Source organism: Colletes latitarsis, chromosome 5 (genome assembly GCF_051014445.1).
Source record: "Colletes latitarsis isolate SP2378_abdomen chromosome 5, iyColLati1, whole genome shotgun sequence".
Classification (NCBI taxonomy): domain Eukaryota; kingdom Metazoa; phylum Arthropoda; class Insecta; order Hymenoptera; family Colletidae; genus Colletes; species Colletes latitarsis.
In genome coordinates this window covers 26,998,392-27,015,915 of record NC_135138.1, presented here as the reverse complement: position 1 = coordinate 27,015,915, position 17,524 = coordinate 26,998,392, and the positions used below count along the sequence as shown (strand labels likewise).

General features: G+C 36.9%; 1 protein-coding gene across 2 annotated transcripts in view; it reads right to left on the bottom strand.

Moving 5' to 3' along the window:
• LOC143341942 (autophagy-related protein 16-1-like) overlaps nucleotides 1-17,524 on the bottom strand; it is a 64,014-nt gene that overhangs the window by 23,292 nt on the left and 23,198 nt on the right. For both annotated transcript variants that reach the window (XM_076765364.1, XM_076765362.1), the window contains 3 exons: nucleotides 14,835-15,014; nucleotides 11,959-12,043; nucleotides 11,203-11,349 (listed from right to left, as the gene is read on the bottom strand). In XM_076765364.1, the coding sequence (XP_076621479.1) occupies nucleotides 11,203-11,349; nucleotides 11,959-12,043; nucleotides 14,835-15,014 (412 nt within the window). The remainder of the gene's footprint in view (nucleotides 1-11,202; nucleotides 11,350-11,958; nucleotides 12,044-14,834; nucleotides 15,015-17,524) is intronic.

Genomic DNA, 17,524 nt, shown 5'->3' with positions numbered 1-17,524 from the left:
ACACGTCCGACTTCGACGCAACAAAATCTGCTACAATAAATTAAACGGTCCATAAGATCGCGACTCTGGTTATTTATTCTTCCCTCTGGAATAATAGGTTTCTTCGTTTATCGTTTCACCTAATACCACTTATATATTGAGATAAGTGTCCAGGAAACTCATTTGCGACTTTACGCTCCTGTGTAAGTTTAAAGCGCGGAATAACGATGCGATTGCTGTTAAGAAGAATTGTAAAGTATACGGAAATGTTTGGAACGTGAGAAAGTCTCGAAGCTGGCTTCTGAAATCCTTGTAACGGTAATTTCAATCCGACGGACGTACCGAGATCTTGGCGACCAATAGACTTTTACAACAAGCCACATTGTTGAAGGCGAAGAAGAAATTTTACGCGCTGTTGTCGGTCGTCGTCGCTTACAAGAAATTTGGGGAAACGCCCAAACTTGGCAAACGCGTTGCATACGTACGAATCCGTCGCAAGCAAGCTGCATTCCGCGAATGCAAATTTGTGCCGCGCTAACAGAAAATCGAATTAATCTACCATTTGTAAATCATAATGTAGCTGGGAATGAAAACCAGGCTGCATAAACAATTCAGAAGAAAAGACAATGGTTTACTTGCGGAGAGGCGCCGTTGCTCTATTCAAGATCTGGCTTTCATCCGATAAAGATATTACGGTTTGTTTCGTGAAACGCGAAACGGATGTTCGCCTTAAACATCGAATTTCCCAAACAAAATTAAACTGTAACGACGGAAAGTTCAGATCATCAGCGCTTTGTCAAATTCATAGGTACAGTGAGGTGTGAAAAGAAATTTGTAATTGAGAAAGACGCGGATAACTTTATTTCTATTGATACACTGATCATAATTTAACAACTGTCAATTTATTCAGGGTGTCCAGCCACCTCTGGGAACAATTTTAATGGGAGATTCTAGAGGTCAAATTAAGACGAAAATCAGGGATACTAATTTGTTGATTGAGATTTCGTTAAACAGTTATAAAAACATTTCCGGTCACACAGTATATTTTCGGTAAGGAATTTTTTTTCTCAAAACTGAGTAGGATTTCGGGAGTATATGTATTTACCAAAAATGATTGTAATTGACCCCTGGAATCGAAAATAATTTTTCCAGAAAGATTTGAAATTTTTTAATTTTGTCGACTTTGTTCACCTTTCTGAATTTTTTTCTCGAAGGTGCGAAGGATTTCGGAGGTATGTGTATTAACCAAAAATGCTTGTAATTGGCCTCTGGAATCGAAAATAATTTTTCCAGAACGATTTGAAATTTTTTTTTTTCGTCGAAAAATTTCTCCACCTACCCCCCGTCGATTTTTCTTAAAAATTCGTTTTTGATTTTTAGTAATTTTGTTTGACACCCTAGAGAAAAGTTGTCTAATACTTTTTTATAGGTACCTATGAGCTCTAGTTCAGAAAAAAATTTCAATCAAATACACTCACTATTGTAGGAGTTATGGCCGTTTGAAAATTGGACCACCTTTATGGGATTTTTCTTATTTTACGGGGTCAAGGACCAACTTTTCCAACATTTTTAGAATTACTACATATTCTGCACTAAAATACGCGTCGTTTGCCTTTTTAAACATGAAAATCCTTCAATCCGTTCAGAAGTTACGACGTTTTAAAGATTCGCATGAAAATTCGGGCAGACATTTCTGGCCAGAAATTATATTTTCGGTAAAGAATTTTTTTCTTGAAAATGATTAGGAATTCGAGGGTAGGTCTATTGACCAAAAATGATTGTAATTGACTCTTGCAACAAAAAAAATTTTTTTAAAACAATTTGAAATTTTTTAATTTTGCCGAAAAATTTCAGAACCTACTCGAATTTTTTTCTCGAAATTGCATAGGATTTCGGGGGTATGTCTATCCACCAGAAATAATTGTAATTGACCCCCTCAACCGAAAATAATTTTTTCGTGAATGATTTGAAATTTTTAATTTAATTTTTTAATAACTTTTTATTGAAACCTCAGTCAAGAAATTAATATTCTTGATTTTCGTCTTATTTTGGCCTCTAGAATCTCCCAGTAAAATTTTTCCCAGGGATGGCCGAACACCTTGTATTTTTCTTATATCATTTTAAATGGGTAGATATTTCTTTTTTGTGTATTTAACAAAATATTAGACGAAAGATGTATTTTCTATCATTGTGTTTCTATATCAAACTTTGCACGAGGTATCTCACAAATTACTAGAAATATTATTTCGAAATCTTTGAGCTCACCCGCTATATTGACACATTAAGCTTGATCTTGAGATGCATGTGACGTATCATTAGGTTATCAAGAGTCGTCTATCGTCGATTACAGAATGCATTGGCTCCATAAACAAGCATTCCGTTCACACCTGAAAAGGCCTAACCGCCTCTCGAGTGCTTCGATGCGAACGTACGTGGCTGACGATCGCGCTAGAGCAGCGAAGAAAGCGCGAAATATTAGCGAAAAGCCATGAAATATACTAATCGAACTACTTCCTTAGGGCTCCAGTTATACCCCCTAACCATCGTTGAGTCTTCCTCTCGTAAAGTACAAGACAAAACTGCCATAAATGCGTGCGTGACTGAAATATGGCGCAGTAATATTTATGAGATGCTGTTACTTGTCAGTTACCGCTGAAAAGAATAATAACCTACGCTATTACCACGCCTCAGTACGCACTTATTTATTAATAACAAGTTACACAAATCAAGGTATCGCGGCTCCGCGGCGGAATGATACCTTTTATTTTGCTCTCCTACGTTCACGTGGGAAAACCTTTGTACCACGAACACTTCTTCCTCTTTTCCGCATTCTGGTTGCCCGACATAACGACGCCACGAGTCGTTTTCCTCATCTGTTAACGCAGCGAACGTCCTTGCTTGCTATTCACGATTGATCGGACTTTTATTTTTATCGAGTTAACCATCGTCTACACCGGAAACGAATTAACAACGACGAAACGGGCTAGTTTAAGGCGCGAGAAACGCGACCGTGAATTTTATGCCATTAATTAATGTTCCATGCAAATGCAGTTTTACTTAAGTATTTAATTATGTCCATAAATATCTGGGGCTGTTTTTTTCAATCGAAAACGAGTTTTTCCATTCATTTACTGTCATTTATATGTTGTCACACTAGTAATTTTCATTTCCAACCTATAGAAAATGTATTTATTAAAATTATGAAGCAACTAAGTAGTATTGTGAATGCAAGCTGTGTTGAGATTAGTTTTATTTTTTCAAATATATTTTCTATTTTCAGTATAAAGATATTAAGGATTAACAAATAGTAAAGGAATAATAATTCGCTTGTATTTTTATCTGGCAAATAGGTGGCCAATCCAGTTACACTTTCGATTCGAAGCACGTTCGACAGTTAATGGCATTACTGATTCAAGAATTTTATCGAAGAAAAAGGGGGAAGACTAAAATATCCGTTTATAGTTCCAGTTGCACAAACTGCGTGAATTTACGGTTTCACACACGGTAGTAGCAATTAGCTACATTGGTTCTACAGTTCCAGGTTTAACAGACGTTTATGGCAACGTACAACGCAGTCAACTGATTGTTATCTAAGCGAAGATTCAAATGTTTAGTTGCTGTCAAGGATTAAGTACCGATGTTCAGTATTCTACATTCGATATTGGAATCAATTAAAATTCAGTATAATTTCGATTAAACTAGTCCCCATTGGAACGAGGAAATGTTTATTTGGCTTTCAATTAGTTCCATTGGACACACGAGCAAAAAGATTCGAATTTGAACACGTACGTTTTATATGCAAAGAAACGAGAATGATATGTTACGTGGGACGTTGAAAACTACAATTCCTAAGCACTCTGCGTGGCTTAATAACCAAATGGAGTCGATTTATTTTTTATACGGAACGTTACATTGCGTTTATTATAGAAAGGTTGAAGAACAACGGAGACACTTGTTTGCATCAAATATAATAGGGTTCTGCAATCGAATAATAACCATAATTAGATAATTCGTAACTGTCACCCTAGCAAGAATGATTAAAAATCCACCCTTCATCAATGAGTACTAATATTCTACCAAAAAGAAAATGATTCCTGACATCTTAAGGAGGTCTTCTACTGTAAACCGCCAAAAAATTCGATTTTTTTTGTTTTGCATTTTCTTAAAGGATATAGTCTTAGAAATATGTGTATAAAAGCTTATCACTGAACTCTTAAAATTAACGGAGATATACGTATTGCTCGATGGAACTATAACTGTTTTAACGGTCTGATCCTTCTGTTTAGATACGTTTTTCTCAAGACTATCTTTTCTGAATTGGATTCCATGATATCTCAAGATCTACTCGACCGATTTCTTTCAAATTTAGCGTGCACCTTCCGTACATGTACCATACATGTATCTAGAATTAAGTCAAAATCATTATTCTTTCTATTTTTTTTTTTAGCCTGCTAAAGTTAAAAACAAGAAAAAAATCGATATTTCAAGTTCAAAATACTGTCATTTTTTTAATTAACAATTTTATTCTGTCCTGTTAGTACCGGATATAGAAAAATGTATCTCAATGCAGAATTTTTTTCAGTTTTTTCATTTACACAAACAGAATGGCTGGAATCATGGAAGCCATTAGGACACTCTGTACTGCCACTAATTTCGATTATTTCTCGTTGTAAAAATTTGTGAATATTACTGAAAAAGTAATAAATATATATGCGAAATGTCGATGCAAGAATTTGCATAGTTTCTTTATAAAAAAATACCAAAGAGAACATAAGAAAAACGCGTTTTACAGTAGAAGACCCCCTTAAAATGCAACTTTGAATCAGAAGCAGAAGCGACTGCCAAATAAGAAGAAGATCATGCACGGTAATCCGTTAACGCCGGTTCAAACCCGGCGTTACGCATTCATTCCATCAGTTTGCATTATAGGATTTCGCGAAACGACCGAATCTCACGCTTTATCCGTGATAGATGTAGCTACGTGTATCAGGCTTTCGAGAGCGCGCATTAAATACGAAATCGCGGCGGCTCGTTCCGTCCTGCTTCCTCTGGGCGGGAGGCCGCGATGCGGTGGAAAAAGAGGGCGAAAGGGCGAGGCGCTTGTTAAAGTTAGTCCCGGGGATTCCTGAGTGCGCGCGTACACGCCGCAACGTACGAATTACACGATCCCACTCGTGCTGGAACGATCATGGTGGAAGTCGAAGGGAACGACAGAGAACGAAGGCGATGAGGACGACTAGGGGAAGAGATGACGACGAAAGATGACGCTGACCACGGGCACCGCTCCAGCCACGGTGAAAGTAATAACAGTGAAACGTGCGCATACACGAGAGAAATCACACACGCAGCCCAACTCACCGGACCAGCTTTTACGTGACTGGTGCTTAAGCTATTTTTCGATACGACCGGTACTTAGGTGTACGCCGGACTACAACCGCCCGCTGGGCTCTCCCATAGAAACCACCACCGAAGATCCTGCGTCCTTGGGAAACTCGAGGAGGCCGAGGACGCGGTGTATCAAGCGTCTAGGAAAGGGGAGGTACGGGGATGGATAATTGTGGAACGGATCCCGCCATGTGCACACCGTGAGACGCGAATGAGAACGATCAGGGCTAGGTGCGACGACTGGAAAATAAGATCAACTGTAGATTCGGGTTTTTCTACTCCCTCGATTTCCTCTTCCTGATCGCCCTTTTTACCCTCTCTTAGAAATTGAAACATCTAGTTTAGATAATTCGCGCTCGCGCCAGAGTTGAAGGCGCGTAAGTTACACCGTCGCTAATGCCCGGTGCCTGTTCGAGAATATTATTCCCGAGGATAGGAGCTCTTTCTTACGAGGAAACCGGAAGAACCTTCGCGATGGAAGTTGCCTCGTCATTCGTAAGGTCGACGTCTGTGTGAAAGTACCCTTACTCTCGATGCTGTGTCTAATAGAGACTCTTACTCTAAACTCTCGAGTGGACACCAGACACGAGGTTGTTGCCCCTCTCTTGGAATATAAAAGTTGTGTTTGGTGGGTCGTATAAAGGGTTACGAGCTGTTAAAATTATCAAGAGTAGCGAAAAAATTGTTATTTCTGCCGTGTAGGGCTCTCGGAGGCATTTTACGTGACGTATGTGGCACCATAACTGAACGCATCGGGGGCCTGGATGATGTTACTCCTCACTTTTCTTAATGAAGCGGCGTATAAATCATTGAATTGCTCGATGGCTCACTTAACCCTCCGTTGCAAAGTGCTTGTACTTTTGCAACACCTACTGGTCCAAGTTGTCTTTTTAATGAAACAAATCGTTTATTCTTCGAGCGTTAAAAAATTATCGTTTAGGTCAACGTACTAGTCATTTGATAATCCAAGTAATTTTAAATTATTCTTGTTCCCTTCAATTTTGATTAATTGTGTTTGACAGTCTGAATGTTTACTTCTTTAGAATTAATCAATAGACATACGGTTGTGTAACAACCAAACGTTTTAAGTGAATCTAAGAATAAAAATCTAGAAGATTCGGATGTGGGTGATCAGCAAACTAGGAATGAATCCTCTACGATCTATCCATTTGTTAGAAACTTGTTCGTTGAAAGAGGATGAAAGTATTGAAAGAGGATGGAGCACCGTCATGCATGAATCACTTGTGACGTGTAATGTTTAATGGTACTTCCAGTAATTCGCATAATTAACTACTTGAGAAATTGATATAAGATTAACTTGTTAATCTACTTTACATTAATTTGTCGATCTACTGTTAAAGGAAAGACAAATTAACAAAGTCATCGAAGAGTATACAATTTTAGTAAAATAAATTTTACTAGCATAGTATCGAAGTACAAAATGTAATAATTAGGCACTTACTCGAATTTTTTTCCCGAAACTGCGTAGGATTTCGGGTACATGTATATTCACTAAAAATGATTGTAATTGACCCCCGCAACTGAAAATAATTTTTCCAGAATGATTTGAAATTTTTTTTTTCGCCGAAAAATTTCTCCACCTACCCCTTGTCGATTTTTCTTAAAAATTCGTTTTCCATTTTTAGTAATTTTGTTTGCCACCCTACAGAAAAGTTGTCTAATACTTTTTTGTAGGTACCCATAAGCTCTACTTCAGAAAAAAGTTTCATTGAAATATATTCACAATTGTAGGAGTTATGGCTGTTTGAAAAGTAGACCATTTTTATGGGGTTTTTCTCATTTTGCGAGGTCAAGGACCAACTTTTTGAATATTTTTGCAATTTGTACATATTCTTCACCAAAATACGCGTCGTTTGCCTTTTTAAACATGAAAATCCTTCAATCCGTTCAGAAGTTATGACGTTTTAAAGATTCGCATGAAAATCGGGCAGACATTTCTGGCCAGAAATTATATTTTCGGTAAGGAATTTTTTTCTCGAAAATGGTTAGGATTTTGAGGGTATGCCTATTGACCAAAAATGATTGTAATTGACTCTCGCAACAGAAAATAATTTTTTCAGAACGATTTGAAATTATTTTTTTCACCGAAAAATTTGTTCCCATTAAAATTTTTCCCAAGGGTGGACCGACACCCTGTATACAACTGTAAATATAAATATAAATAATTAAAGATCGATAATTCCATTTCAAAAATATGGGCAACTTTTTATTTATCAGTTCTTCCTAAGTACGAGCAAGGAACACGATTTCTCAAAATTATGATCCCTTAATTGCGACCTAATTTTTGTACAAATTAACCCAACCGCGAGAAGAGGTCTCTCGGTTTTTACTACAAGGAGCTATGAAGAATGCCCCTGAGTTCACGACGCAAGAGAAAACCGTCTTTTGCCTCATAAATTGCGTTTTTATGATAGTAATGCGATCAGTCATTAGTTTATGCGACGCGAAATCCTGGTCAATAGTGAAATAACCATCAATTTTCATTGCTAAATCTATTGTAAATTCCATCGCTTTTAGCGCTTCACTATACACGCGTTGATTGACTATTTAATTTTCTACTTCTACCTTCTACTACCACTTCTATTAACATGTAAAAGCAACTTCGGTTTAGTTCAATTTATACAGTTTCTAGTTTGATTAGTATTTGCCATGTCGACAAATCTACAGTGGTTTCTATATATCGAATTTGACATTTACAGACGCGTCTTTACTCACAGCCAGCTATATAGCAAACAAATATTAACTTTGGTTAATACGAAGGAAACAGTATGTATCATTTACATAAGTTAAAAATTCCCATCGATGAAAATTAAAATTAAAATAAATTGTTCAGATTTTTCGTAACTTAAAACCCCAACGAAAAAGTATCGCGACTTATTCCGTTAACTCAGCTCGTTCTTAACTCCGTTTTGTGAGTCGACCAAACTCGGTGTCTCTTGTACTGGACTTCGGTGGCGTCCTCCAACGTCATCGTTTTGCAAAAATCAAGGAGGCGGTACGCGTGACAATGCTTAACCTGTTTTTGCAATACACAAGGCAGTAAAAAGAAGGAATAAAATCGGGGCTCTCTGTCACGCGCGTAGCTTCTAAACGAAAGGCACTCGTTCACCCGAGGTGACAGTTTGAGTTGCGGGAACCGACGCGGCAGCCTGGAGGAGGCATCCAGGTTATCGTATAAACTTGCGATATCGCGATGTATCGTACGTGTATACATAATGTGTACACATGAAAATATTATGTGTATACGTTCCGTGGTGGATGGTGGTAGATATACGGCTCCGCGAGTCGGACGAGGAAATCGGGTCACGCCGAAATATTTTTCTGGACCCTTCCGGCTTGCACCCTGGAAGGATAACCAGCGAGCGCATGCGTTTGGCGTCGCGGCGGACCAAAGGACGCCTCGGTGAAGTTTTCGTGTTAGCCGGGTATGCAAAGCACTCGAAGATGCCTACTAGAATTACGAACGCTTTGGTGCTTCTGCGTACGGGGTTCAGCGAGCATCCGAGTCAAGAAGATCGGGCTACACCATGAGAAAAACGAAAGGGAAAATTAGAGACGGTTGAAAGGAAGCTGCACGCTTTAATAGCGCCGCGATAGAGTGGTCGACTTAAAATGACTTTTAATTTGACGTTAACGCGCTTTTAATGTCCTCTTATTTAGCCACCGTGCCGCGGTTCCCAAGCGCGGATATGCGTTATAGGAAATTCAAGCAGAGACGGGCAAAAACCTAGGCGATTTATAAACTGGTCTAGCGAGATCGATCGATGGTTACTTTACAGCACATATTGTAACTGGATGGATTATCGACAACATGCCATTGAATTAAATCGTTTTTAGCGCGTTAAATAACAGGCACGATTCCACGTTCCTGGATTCAGAATGCAATATTTTCATACGAGTGTATGTCTATGGCGAGTTTGCGGCAAAAAGATGAAGAAACGTGCGCGATACGGTAGAACCTCGATTACTGCGTGAAAGCATCGTTCGTTGGTGTTGAGAAATGAATGGTACGGTCGCTAAGTAGCAAATAAGTTTAGGGTTGTGGAGGGGATAGACCGTGGAGTTGCCTCGGTTATTGCAGGAATTCTGAGACCCGGTTTTTTGCAACAACCGAGGTCTTATTGTATTTGATTATATAGGAACTCCACAAAAATCGTTATTAAATGTACCTTTTTTTAACAAAATCTACGCTCGTCTGTTCACTCGTCAATATATTCCGTCGTCATATAATTCATATATCTTCTCTTTAATGTAAATTATTCTACATTGATAGCTTCGATGCGATCGTAAACGGTCGACCGAATGCGTTGAACACAAATAATAAATAATTCGTTTTGTACGACTGAATTCGTTATTATTGAATTATCAAACATCAGCGGGGATATCTAAAGCCAAAGGAAGATTAAAGTATAAAAAGCAAATTAAATAAATTGTACAGCTTCGATTGCGGTTATAAAAACTACTGGTTATGAAGGACTTTGCATGCGGATAACTGAGATAAGAATTTGATACTTTAATAAGTTTTACCGTTATTGGGAGGGGAAACCATAAAATGTCATACTGACTTTAACATAGTTTTTTTTTCTATATATTGAATTCATACCCGTCCAAGGTTTAATATCGTTATTGCACATTCCAATCGATATCGATTTAATATCAAAACAGAGACTGCGATTTTTCCGCCCGAGGCACCAAAAACTGACATTTGATCTCGGAAATAACGCTAAAGTCTAGCGTCTGTATTGAATTTACTTTGCAAACGCAACTCTTTTGCTGTTTTCGTGGTTTAGAATTTTCTGGGCATCTTTTATACATTTTTGTTTTTTAATTCAGTCGTTCGTGGCTAGAAAATCTTTAACGTTTTAAGTTAAACTTGGGAGGCTTGCAGTTTCTTTCTGTCCCTAAATACTGTTGAACAAAACGTAATCCGATTACGTTTGCCAAGATTACTTCTACGGAGCACTTACATTTTAAGTACACTGTTATTACGATTACAATTACACGGAAAATAAATACCCTATAAATACAATATGATTATAGAAAGAATGATAACAAATTTAATTAGATTACACTCTAACCACAGAAATATCTTAAATGAGAAGATCAAATTATGCAAGATTAGAACTAGTTTATAGCAATCCTAAACAACCTTGTAAATATAAGTAAATTCTTCGAGACATTGTGAAACATTTTCTAGAGAAGGCGGTACAAGAAAGGAACGAAATATTCTCAGGTATTGATGTACAATTGAATGTAAACTTGAAGGGAATTATTTATGTTGCAAAAGCTCTCAATTCAACACCGTAATACCGTTAGTCTATACAGACACAGTACTTTCGCTCATGTATTCTTTACATTGTCTGAACTTCCTCCTCTTAAGTCTTCTGCTTTTTATTCTCGTTCACTCGCTAATTCTTACACTTTGCTCTCTGATCCTAACCATGACAGTTAGTTTCCGACATTTTAACTCTAATTGTTATCTTCAACGTCTCGTTGGTTCACCACATAATCAAATCAACATATACGCGTACACTTGTACGGAATATCTCACGCGACTGCAGCAAGTTCTACCGTTCAAAAAAATAAAATTAAAATATAATAATATTGAATGCTTCGAATTTGAGAAGAAATTCTTTTCGATAGAACGACTAGAGAAAAATTTATTCGAGAATAAATTAATATATCTTCGAGAATATTCGTTTATAAAATAGAAAAGAATGTTACACGAAGTCTAGCTAATTGATGGAATGTATTGGAAAAATACTAGAAACAAATAAAGTTACTATTGTTGATAGATGATACGAAAAAATTACTTACGAGTGGTTTTTCAACACCGATTCTATCATATTGGTGACGACAGACCAAATGAAAACGGATCCGTTCGAAGAACCGACTGCTATGTATTGGCCATCTGGACTGAAAGTTGCTCGCGTCCAATCGAAGCCGACTTTAAAACCGTCAGCACTGAAAACCAATGAAAATCACGTTTGCAATTAATTTCGATATAATTTCTAAAATTATTTTAACACAAACCATTAATCAAATTGAAATTTACCGAATTTCTGGCCCGAGCGCTGATAGCGATCAAATTTACATTACTACATTTAACAGATTTGTTTTATTAATTAACAAATGGTACACGTAATTGCGCATAAAACATTCAAATGCATTCGTAATCGTTTATTAATAAAATTAAAGCTCCTAACCGGTTAATAATAAACATTACGATCAAATACATTAATTGTATACGAAATCCTATTTTACTACAGAAACAATTACATATATAAGATCAAAGGAAGAAAAAGATTTGGAGTCTGTCTGTCCAAAACTGGTTATTTCTACTTGTGTCTGTTGTGCAGTGTGCATCGAGTACACATAACTGAGTAATAAAATATTGGGCATACAATGTGCAAATAGCAGTCATTATTTACTCCACAAGTTGTAAGGAAAGTAGATTTAGTTTTCCATAAAAAAGTCTCAAGAAAATAATTCCACAATCAAAAACACTTCGTTCAAATTAGAATAAGAATAACTTCCTTCGAATGATAAAGTTCTCTAAGACATTGTACTTACCTAAACGATCCAATGATTTTCTTCATCCGTAGGTCAATAAGTTTCAGCGTGTCGTCTCTAACGCAGCTCAAAAGGTAATTTGCATCTGAAAACAAGCAGGTGTTGCTCCTTGAATTTACATGTGTCGTCGATGTTGAAGTTAAATTGGATGTGCTAATACGGTTAGCCATGCAACTCGTGTACGAGTCAATCCGCGTTAAATCGTTGGAAATTTGACACTATAGTTATGGATTTTTTTCAAACTAACAACGTTTGCGGGTAGTTTCGAGCGCGTAAAGTTTTAGTTTTCTCGGTGGAATCGGTTTTCAAAGTATTAAGCGACAAAGCTTTAAAAATATCCGCCGATTTGAGTCGATAGTCCATCATTTCATACTTGCCATGTTTGTGCATGTTTTTGAACAGCGACAAAATATTTTGGATATTTAATTTCTAGTAACTTATAAATGGTCTTTATTATCGAAGATGAAATCATACTTCAAACACAAAGGTACGCAACACTCCACTTAAGACATGCTTGTATATTTTAACTACTGATGCTCAGTTATCTGTTGGATTCAGTTAGTCAAACATTATATTTCACATCATGTACGCCTGAACAAACACACTCAAATATACTCGGACGCATCGCACATGACACTTGCAGTTCGATTTGTGAAGTATTGGTAATTTGAACGTTACGTTTAACACCTCCCACGTTCATAGTACCACATTAAAAGACGGTAAAAAAATTTGTGCACGTGTGTTTGTAATTTAAATAACTCAAGCACAAACGTTTTCTACCCATAGTTATATTATTAATTACTAACTGAACCAGTATAATTGATTCTACTAAACCTTTAGTACGCAATAGAAGTTCCATTATATGTCGAACGTTGTGTGTGATTTATACATGAGTGCATTGTTCCATTTCAGCCGAGTAGCCAAACAGTTTTTGTACAAATGAATTTTTCACAGATGGATAGATGCAGGATCTATTTCGTGGTGTGCTGGATATTTATGAAAAAGTTACCAACGAATCCGAGAAAACACTTGCAATATTTGAAACATTAAAGAACTTAATGCAGGACGTCTTTAGGTTTACATTTGTACCGAAGATAGCCATTTTGAGCACTTCCTGCGAAGCTAACCAGCTGCGCATTCCAGAAGTACAAAAATGGCTGCAACTCGGGAACAGGGTCAAATAGGGCACGCGATTAAATGAAATTTTCTCATTGTTTTTATGTGGATCTCTCGTTAGAATATAATTATTAAAAATTTTATCCCCAATAAAATGTATGAATCTAATAGACAACTGAGTCTCAGTTGATAAAATATACAAGCATGTCTTAAGTGGAGTGTTTGCGTACCTTTGTGTTTGAAGTATGATTTCATCTTCGATAATAAAAGCCATTCATAAATTATTAGAAATTAAATATCCAAAATACTTTGTCATTGTTCAAAAACATGCACAAATATTTCAGGATTAATTCTTTATATATAGAGTAGTATAATTAGGGATAAAAAAATATGAAACACAGTACTGAGTAAAATTTTAAAATCGATTTTCTTGAGAACAGATTCTCGTGCGAAAAAGTTTTGTTCCATATTTTTTACTTGTGTTTTCTCGTAGAATCGTCCTGTACTCGATTATATCGCTCATTTGGTTTATGTAATATTGAACGTTTTGAGAAACTGACCCATGGAAGGAGCTAAAAGTGCAGTGGTATTTGAAGACTATCAACAAACGCTGCGAATTGGAAACGCGTCCGTGACTGCGGTGTCGAATCTTGATCGGTTTGACGTAGAATGTCTCGTACGTGCCGGTATAAGGATGATAAGCAATCGTTGATCAGGTTCTGATTGCATTCCGATCACGTTGCGAGCAAGTTTTCCGCGAGTTTCCGTTATTTGAGCAACGACAGTGGGGGAAAAAAGGCTTGGCGCACCTTGAAATGCAACGAGACGAATCCACTAAGTAAGTAATTCCTTTTCGGGGCGAATAAATCTTATGGGGAGGCGTTCGAGAAAGGTATTCCGAATCTAGCGAACACGTTACCCGAGGAATGGTATATTATACTTTAATGGAAGTATACATAATGTATTACGGCCAATGATAAAGGAAAAGCATTAGAGCGGGCACGATGTAATCGAGCAGAATTTTTCAGTCGTTGCAATATCGTCTCATTCGAGTTCTATCCTCGCATTATCCAGATTAATGAAATGCGCCGGATCAATGTGTGTCTTTTGAAAGTACCCTTCAATCAGTGCGGCGAATTTGCAAGTGAAATAAACGCTTTGAGATACTGACGGAATATCGACTATCGTTATAATATTCTGTCAGAGTACGGATGTCCTACAAAATATTAAATCTTCCATGGAAAGTACTTTTAAACGTCAAATTTTCTTCGGTCTATCGATGAATTATGTAGTGCGTGTTCAAATCAAACGTGTTTGATACAGGCACATTTACGGACGTAAATATTACATTAAAGTTAATGCGTTCGATGGAAAATCGTCTCTGAGCTGTAAAAAGTGAATCGTGTTTATAGGGAGACTTTCAATTTTTGAATTGGTAGCGTTTTTGATTAATATTAAATGCATTGTTCGAATACTTTAGCGACTGGCCATGCCAGAATCATGTACAATTCAATAAACTTTGAAATTCGAAGCATTGTTGAATCGAATAATAATTCACATTCATAAATCAATCTTAGAGTATAATCACTATTGTTTTTTAAAGTTAAGAACAAAAATGATAGTTAACAGTTCGCGATATATCTTTGCTGCAAAAGGTGAAAGCTAACGCATTCGTGGTTCTGACAGAAGAGAAACGATATAGTATATCGTCGAATTATTTTTTGTTAAATATTTATTATAATTGAACGTGCAAAACTTACCACGAGACAGATCTAACGATGTCACTTTCCCCTCTAGTAGAATGTCATTCGAGCTGAATTCGGCTCTGGTGTCCCAGAATCTGATTCTTTGATCGAAATGACCGCTAATTATCGTAGATCCCTCTCCATCGGAAGTGACGAGATCGTTGCAACTAGAACCGGCGAATTTAGTTTCTATACCTGCAACAAAACATTCGGCTGGAATCAAATAACGTACGAAAATGTTTATCGGGAACTTTTAATATTTATGAATAATGTTTTATTCACGGTTGTTACTTGGCGTGGTTTGTGACTTCATTGTCATACGGTCTGCCTATTTCTGTTTCAAATCATAAATATTAATTTGTAAGTTTTCTTCGAAAAGCTTCTTTAAGATTAATGGACTCGAGATGGATAAGTTTATCTGGATTCGTTGTTTTCCTTCAACAGTTTGGAAATTCTCATTGAATAATCTCGAACTTACTGTTTACCGAGCATTTTGAAAGCGAGCTTACGCAAACGATTTGGAATCGCATTTCTCTCGAACGGTGCTTCAGATATCAAGAGAGAATTTGTGGTACACTAATAGTATTTCTGGGGTCTTTAAAGTATCCAGGTTTACGTTCAAGCTTAATCCTAATTGTTTACAGAGCATACATTATATCGCCATAAATTAAAACAAAATTAATTTTAAGAACTTTCGAGAAATGAAAATAGAGTTCCCATTTCTCGAGGTATTAAAGAACACCATTGTTAACTGTTCTCAGAATTGTTACGTTCGTATGAGGCAAATCGCTTCGGACCACGTTCGTTGCAAAAAGAATCGAAGAAACAGTCTCGTTCCTCGGTCTGAAAATTCAATCGAAATGCGTCTCTCCACATTCACATAAAATCTGCTTACGTCGGTACACCTAAGTCGACGGGTATGATGCATCGCCACGAAGTAATAGGACACAGTAATTCCATCCTCATAGGAAGCACAGAGCCTCAAGCGATATCAATAACCGACGTATCGTTGCGGTAAATTCGACAGGCTAATTGATTGGCCGGTAAATCACGTTTGATTTAACGTAGACCAGTAGCAACAAACTAACACGGGCGGTCGCAAACAAAATTCGTAAATGTACAAAGGGAGAGATCAGTCAGAAAGAGTCAACTATCGTTATTTATAGTTGCTTCGTTGCGGTAGTCATCCACTGTATCGCCAAACAATTGACGACAAAGCCCCCTCGTCATAGGAAAACAAGCTAGAGGGAGCTTTACGATAGTGGACGAGGCAGCAATTCGATAAAAATTTTATCAGCGTTGTTTAGTCATGACCGTCAAATGGAATTTCAACGTTAGTTACAGTATCGAGAGAGCAACTAGGAAAATGTTAAATAAATGCCCCGGTAATAAAACATGACATGACCACAATATTGACGAATGTTGTGGGTTACTATCGGTTCAAATTTTTGTACATAAGTTTTTTAAATCGTGAGTAGACTAAATATTTTTTATTTGTGCAAATTTGGTTATGAGCAGTAGAAATTCATGATTTAAAAAATTGATAAGTAGAATCAGAATCACCTGGACGCGTGTAATCGAGACTCAAATGGGACATCAAAGGTTTGGAAACTTCGAAACATGGAGTACGGTCGTGTTACGCAACTAGCAGAATTCTAAATAACTTCTATATAACCACGAGACTGACGAATGTGGCTTAGTATCGGTTCAAATTTTTTTCAAATAAGTTTTTTTAAATCGTGAGTAGACTAAATATTTTGTATTTGTGCAAATTTGGCTACGAGCAGTAAAAATTCATGATTTAAAAAATCGATAAGTAGAATCAGAAGCACCTAGACGCGCATAATCGGGACCTAAATGGAACATCAAAGGTTTGGAAACTTCGAAACATGGAGTACGGTCGTGTTATGCTTTCGATTGAACCGAATAATGCTGTTCAAATGGAGAAGAAATTCAGTGTATTCAGGAATGTCGATATCAGTTTTGTCACTGTCAGGTTCAGTGCTGAAAGTATACAAAAGTATGTCATATGCTGCAAGGAAGTAGGTATGAAAGGCAGAGTAAAGATCAAGAAACCGCTGCTCATGAACGGATACAAGATGTTGCACACGATTTCCAAAACGATGTGTTCGGTTTGTTACACGGTATAGAGGAAGTCTGTCGATGCAAAATAGATCGACTTGGAATCGGTTGGGGGAAAAGCCTACGCGAAAGGGATGAAATGGAAAATCACCGAAAGGACTCGTCGCTCCATCGACGAAATTTTTAGTGGGGATTTTCATGTAATAAGCTTAATATTTGCAACGCGTTGATACTACGCGGATATAATATTTTATAAATAACACAGAATCTTGTTTATTCGAATAAATCGTAACACACACTGTTGGGGCAAGTCTTTCGAACGATCGAACAATCATTTATTTTTTAATATGGAAATTCGAAAACAAATATAGCTTTGAAATTTGAATTTCTTTTCAATTTATCATTGAACGTGTATAGCCCTTTCTCAAAAGTTCTTTGTTACGTCTCTTTTGACAAAACCATTCGGCTCCAGTCGCGCCCAAATATTTATTACCCTTATATTTCATAGTCTTTTGAAATTTTTCGCTAAACTTTTACAATATTTTGTATTTGTGACATGCTGTATAATAATTTTTTGATACCAAATTTAGCTACTGAATAATGAAAAACAAACTCATACAAAG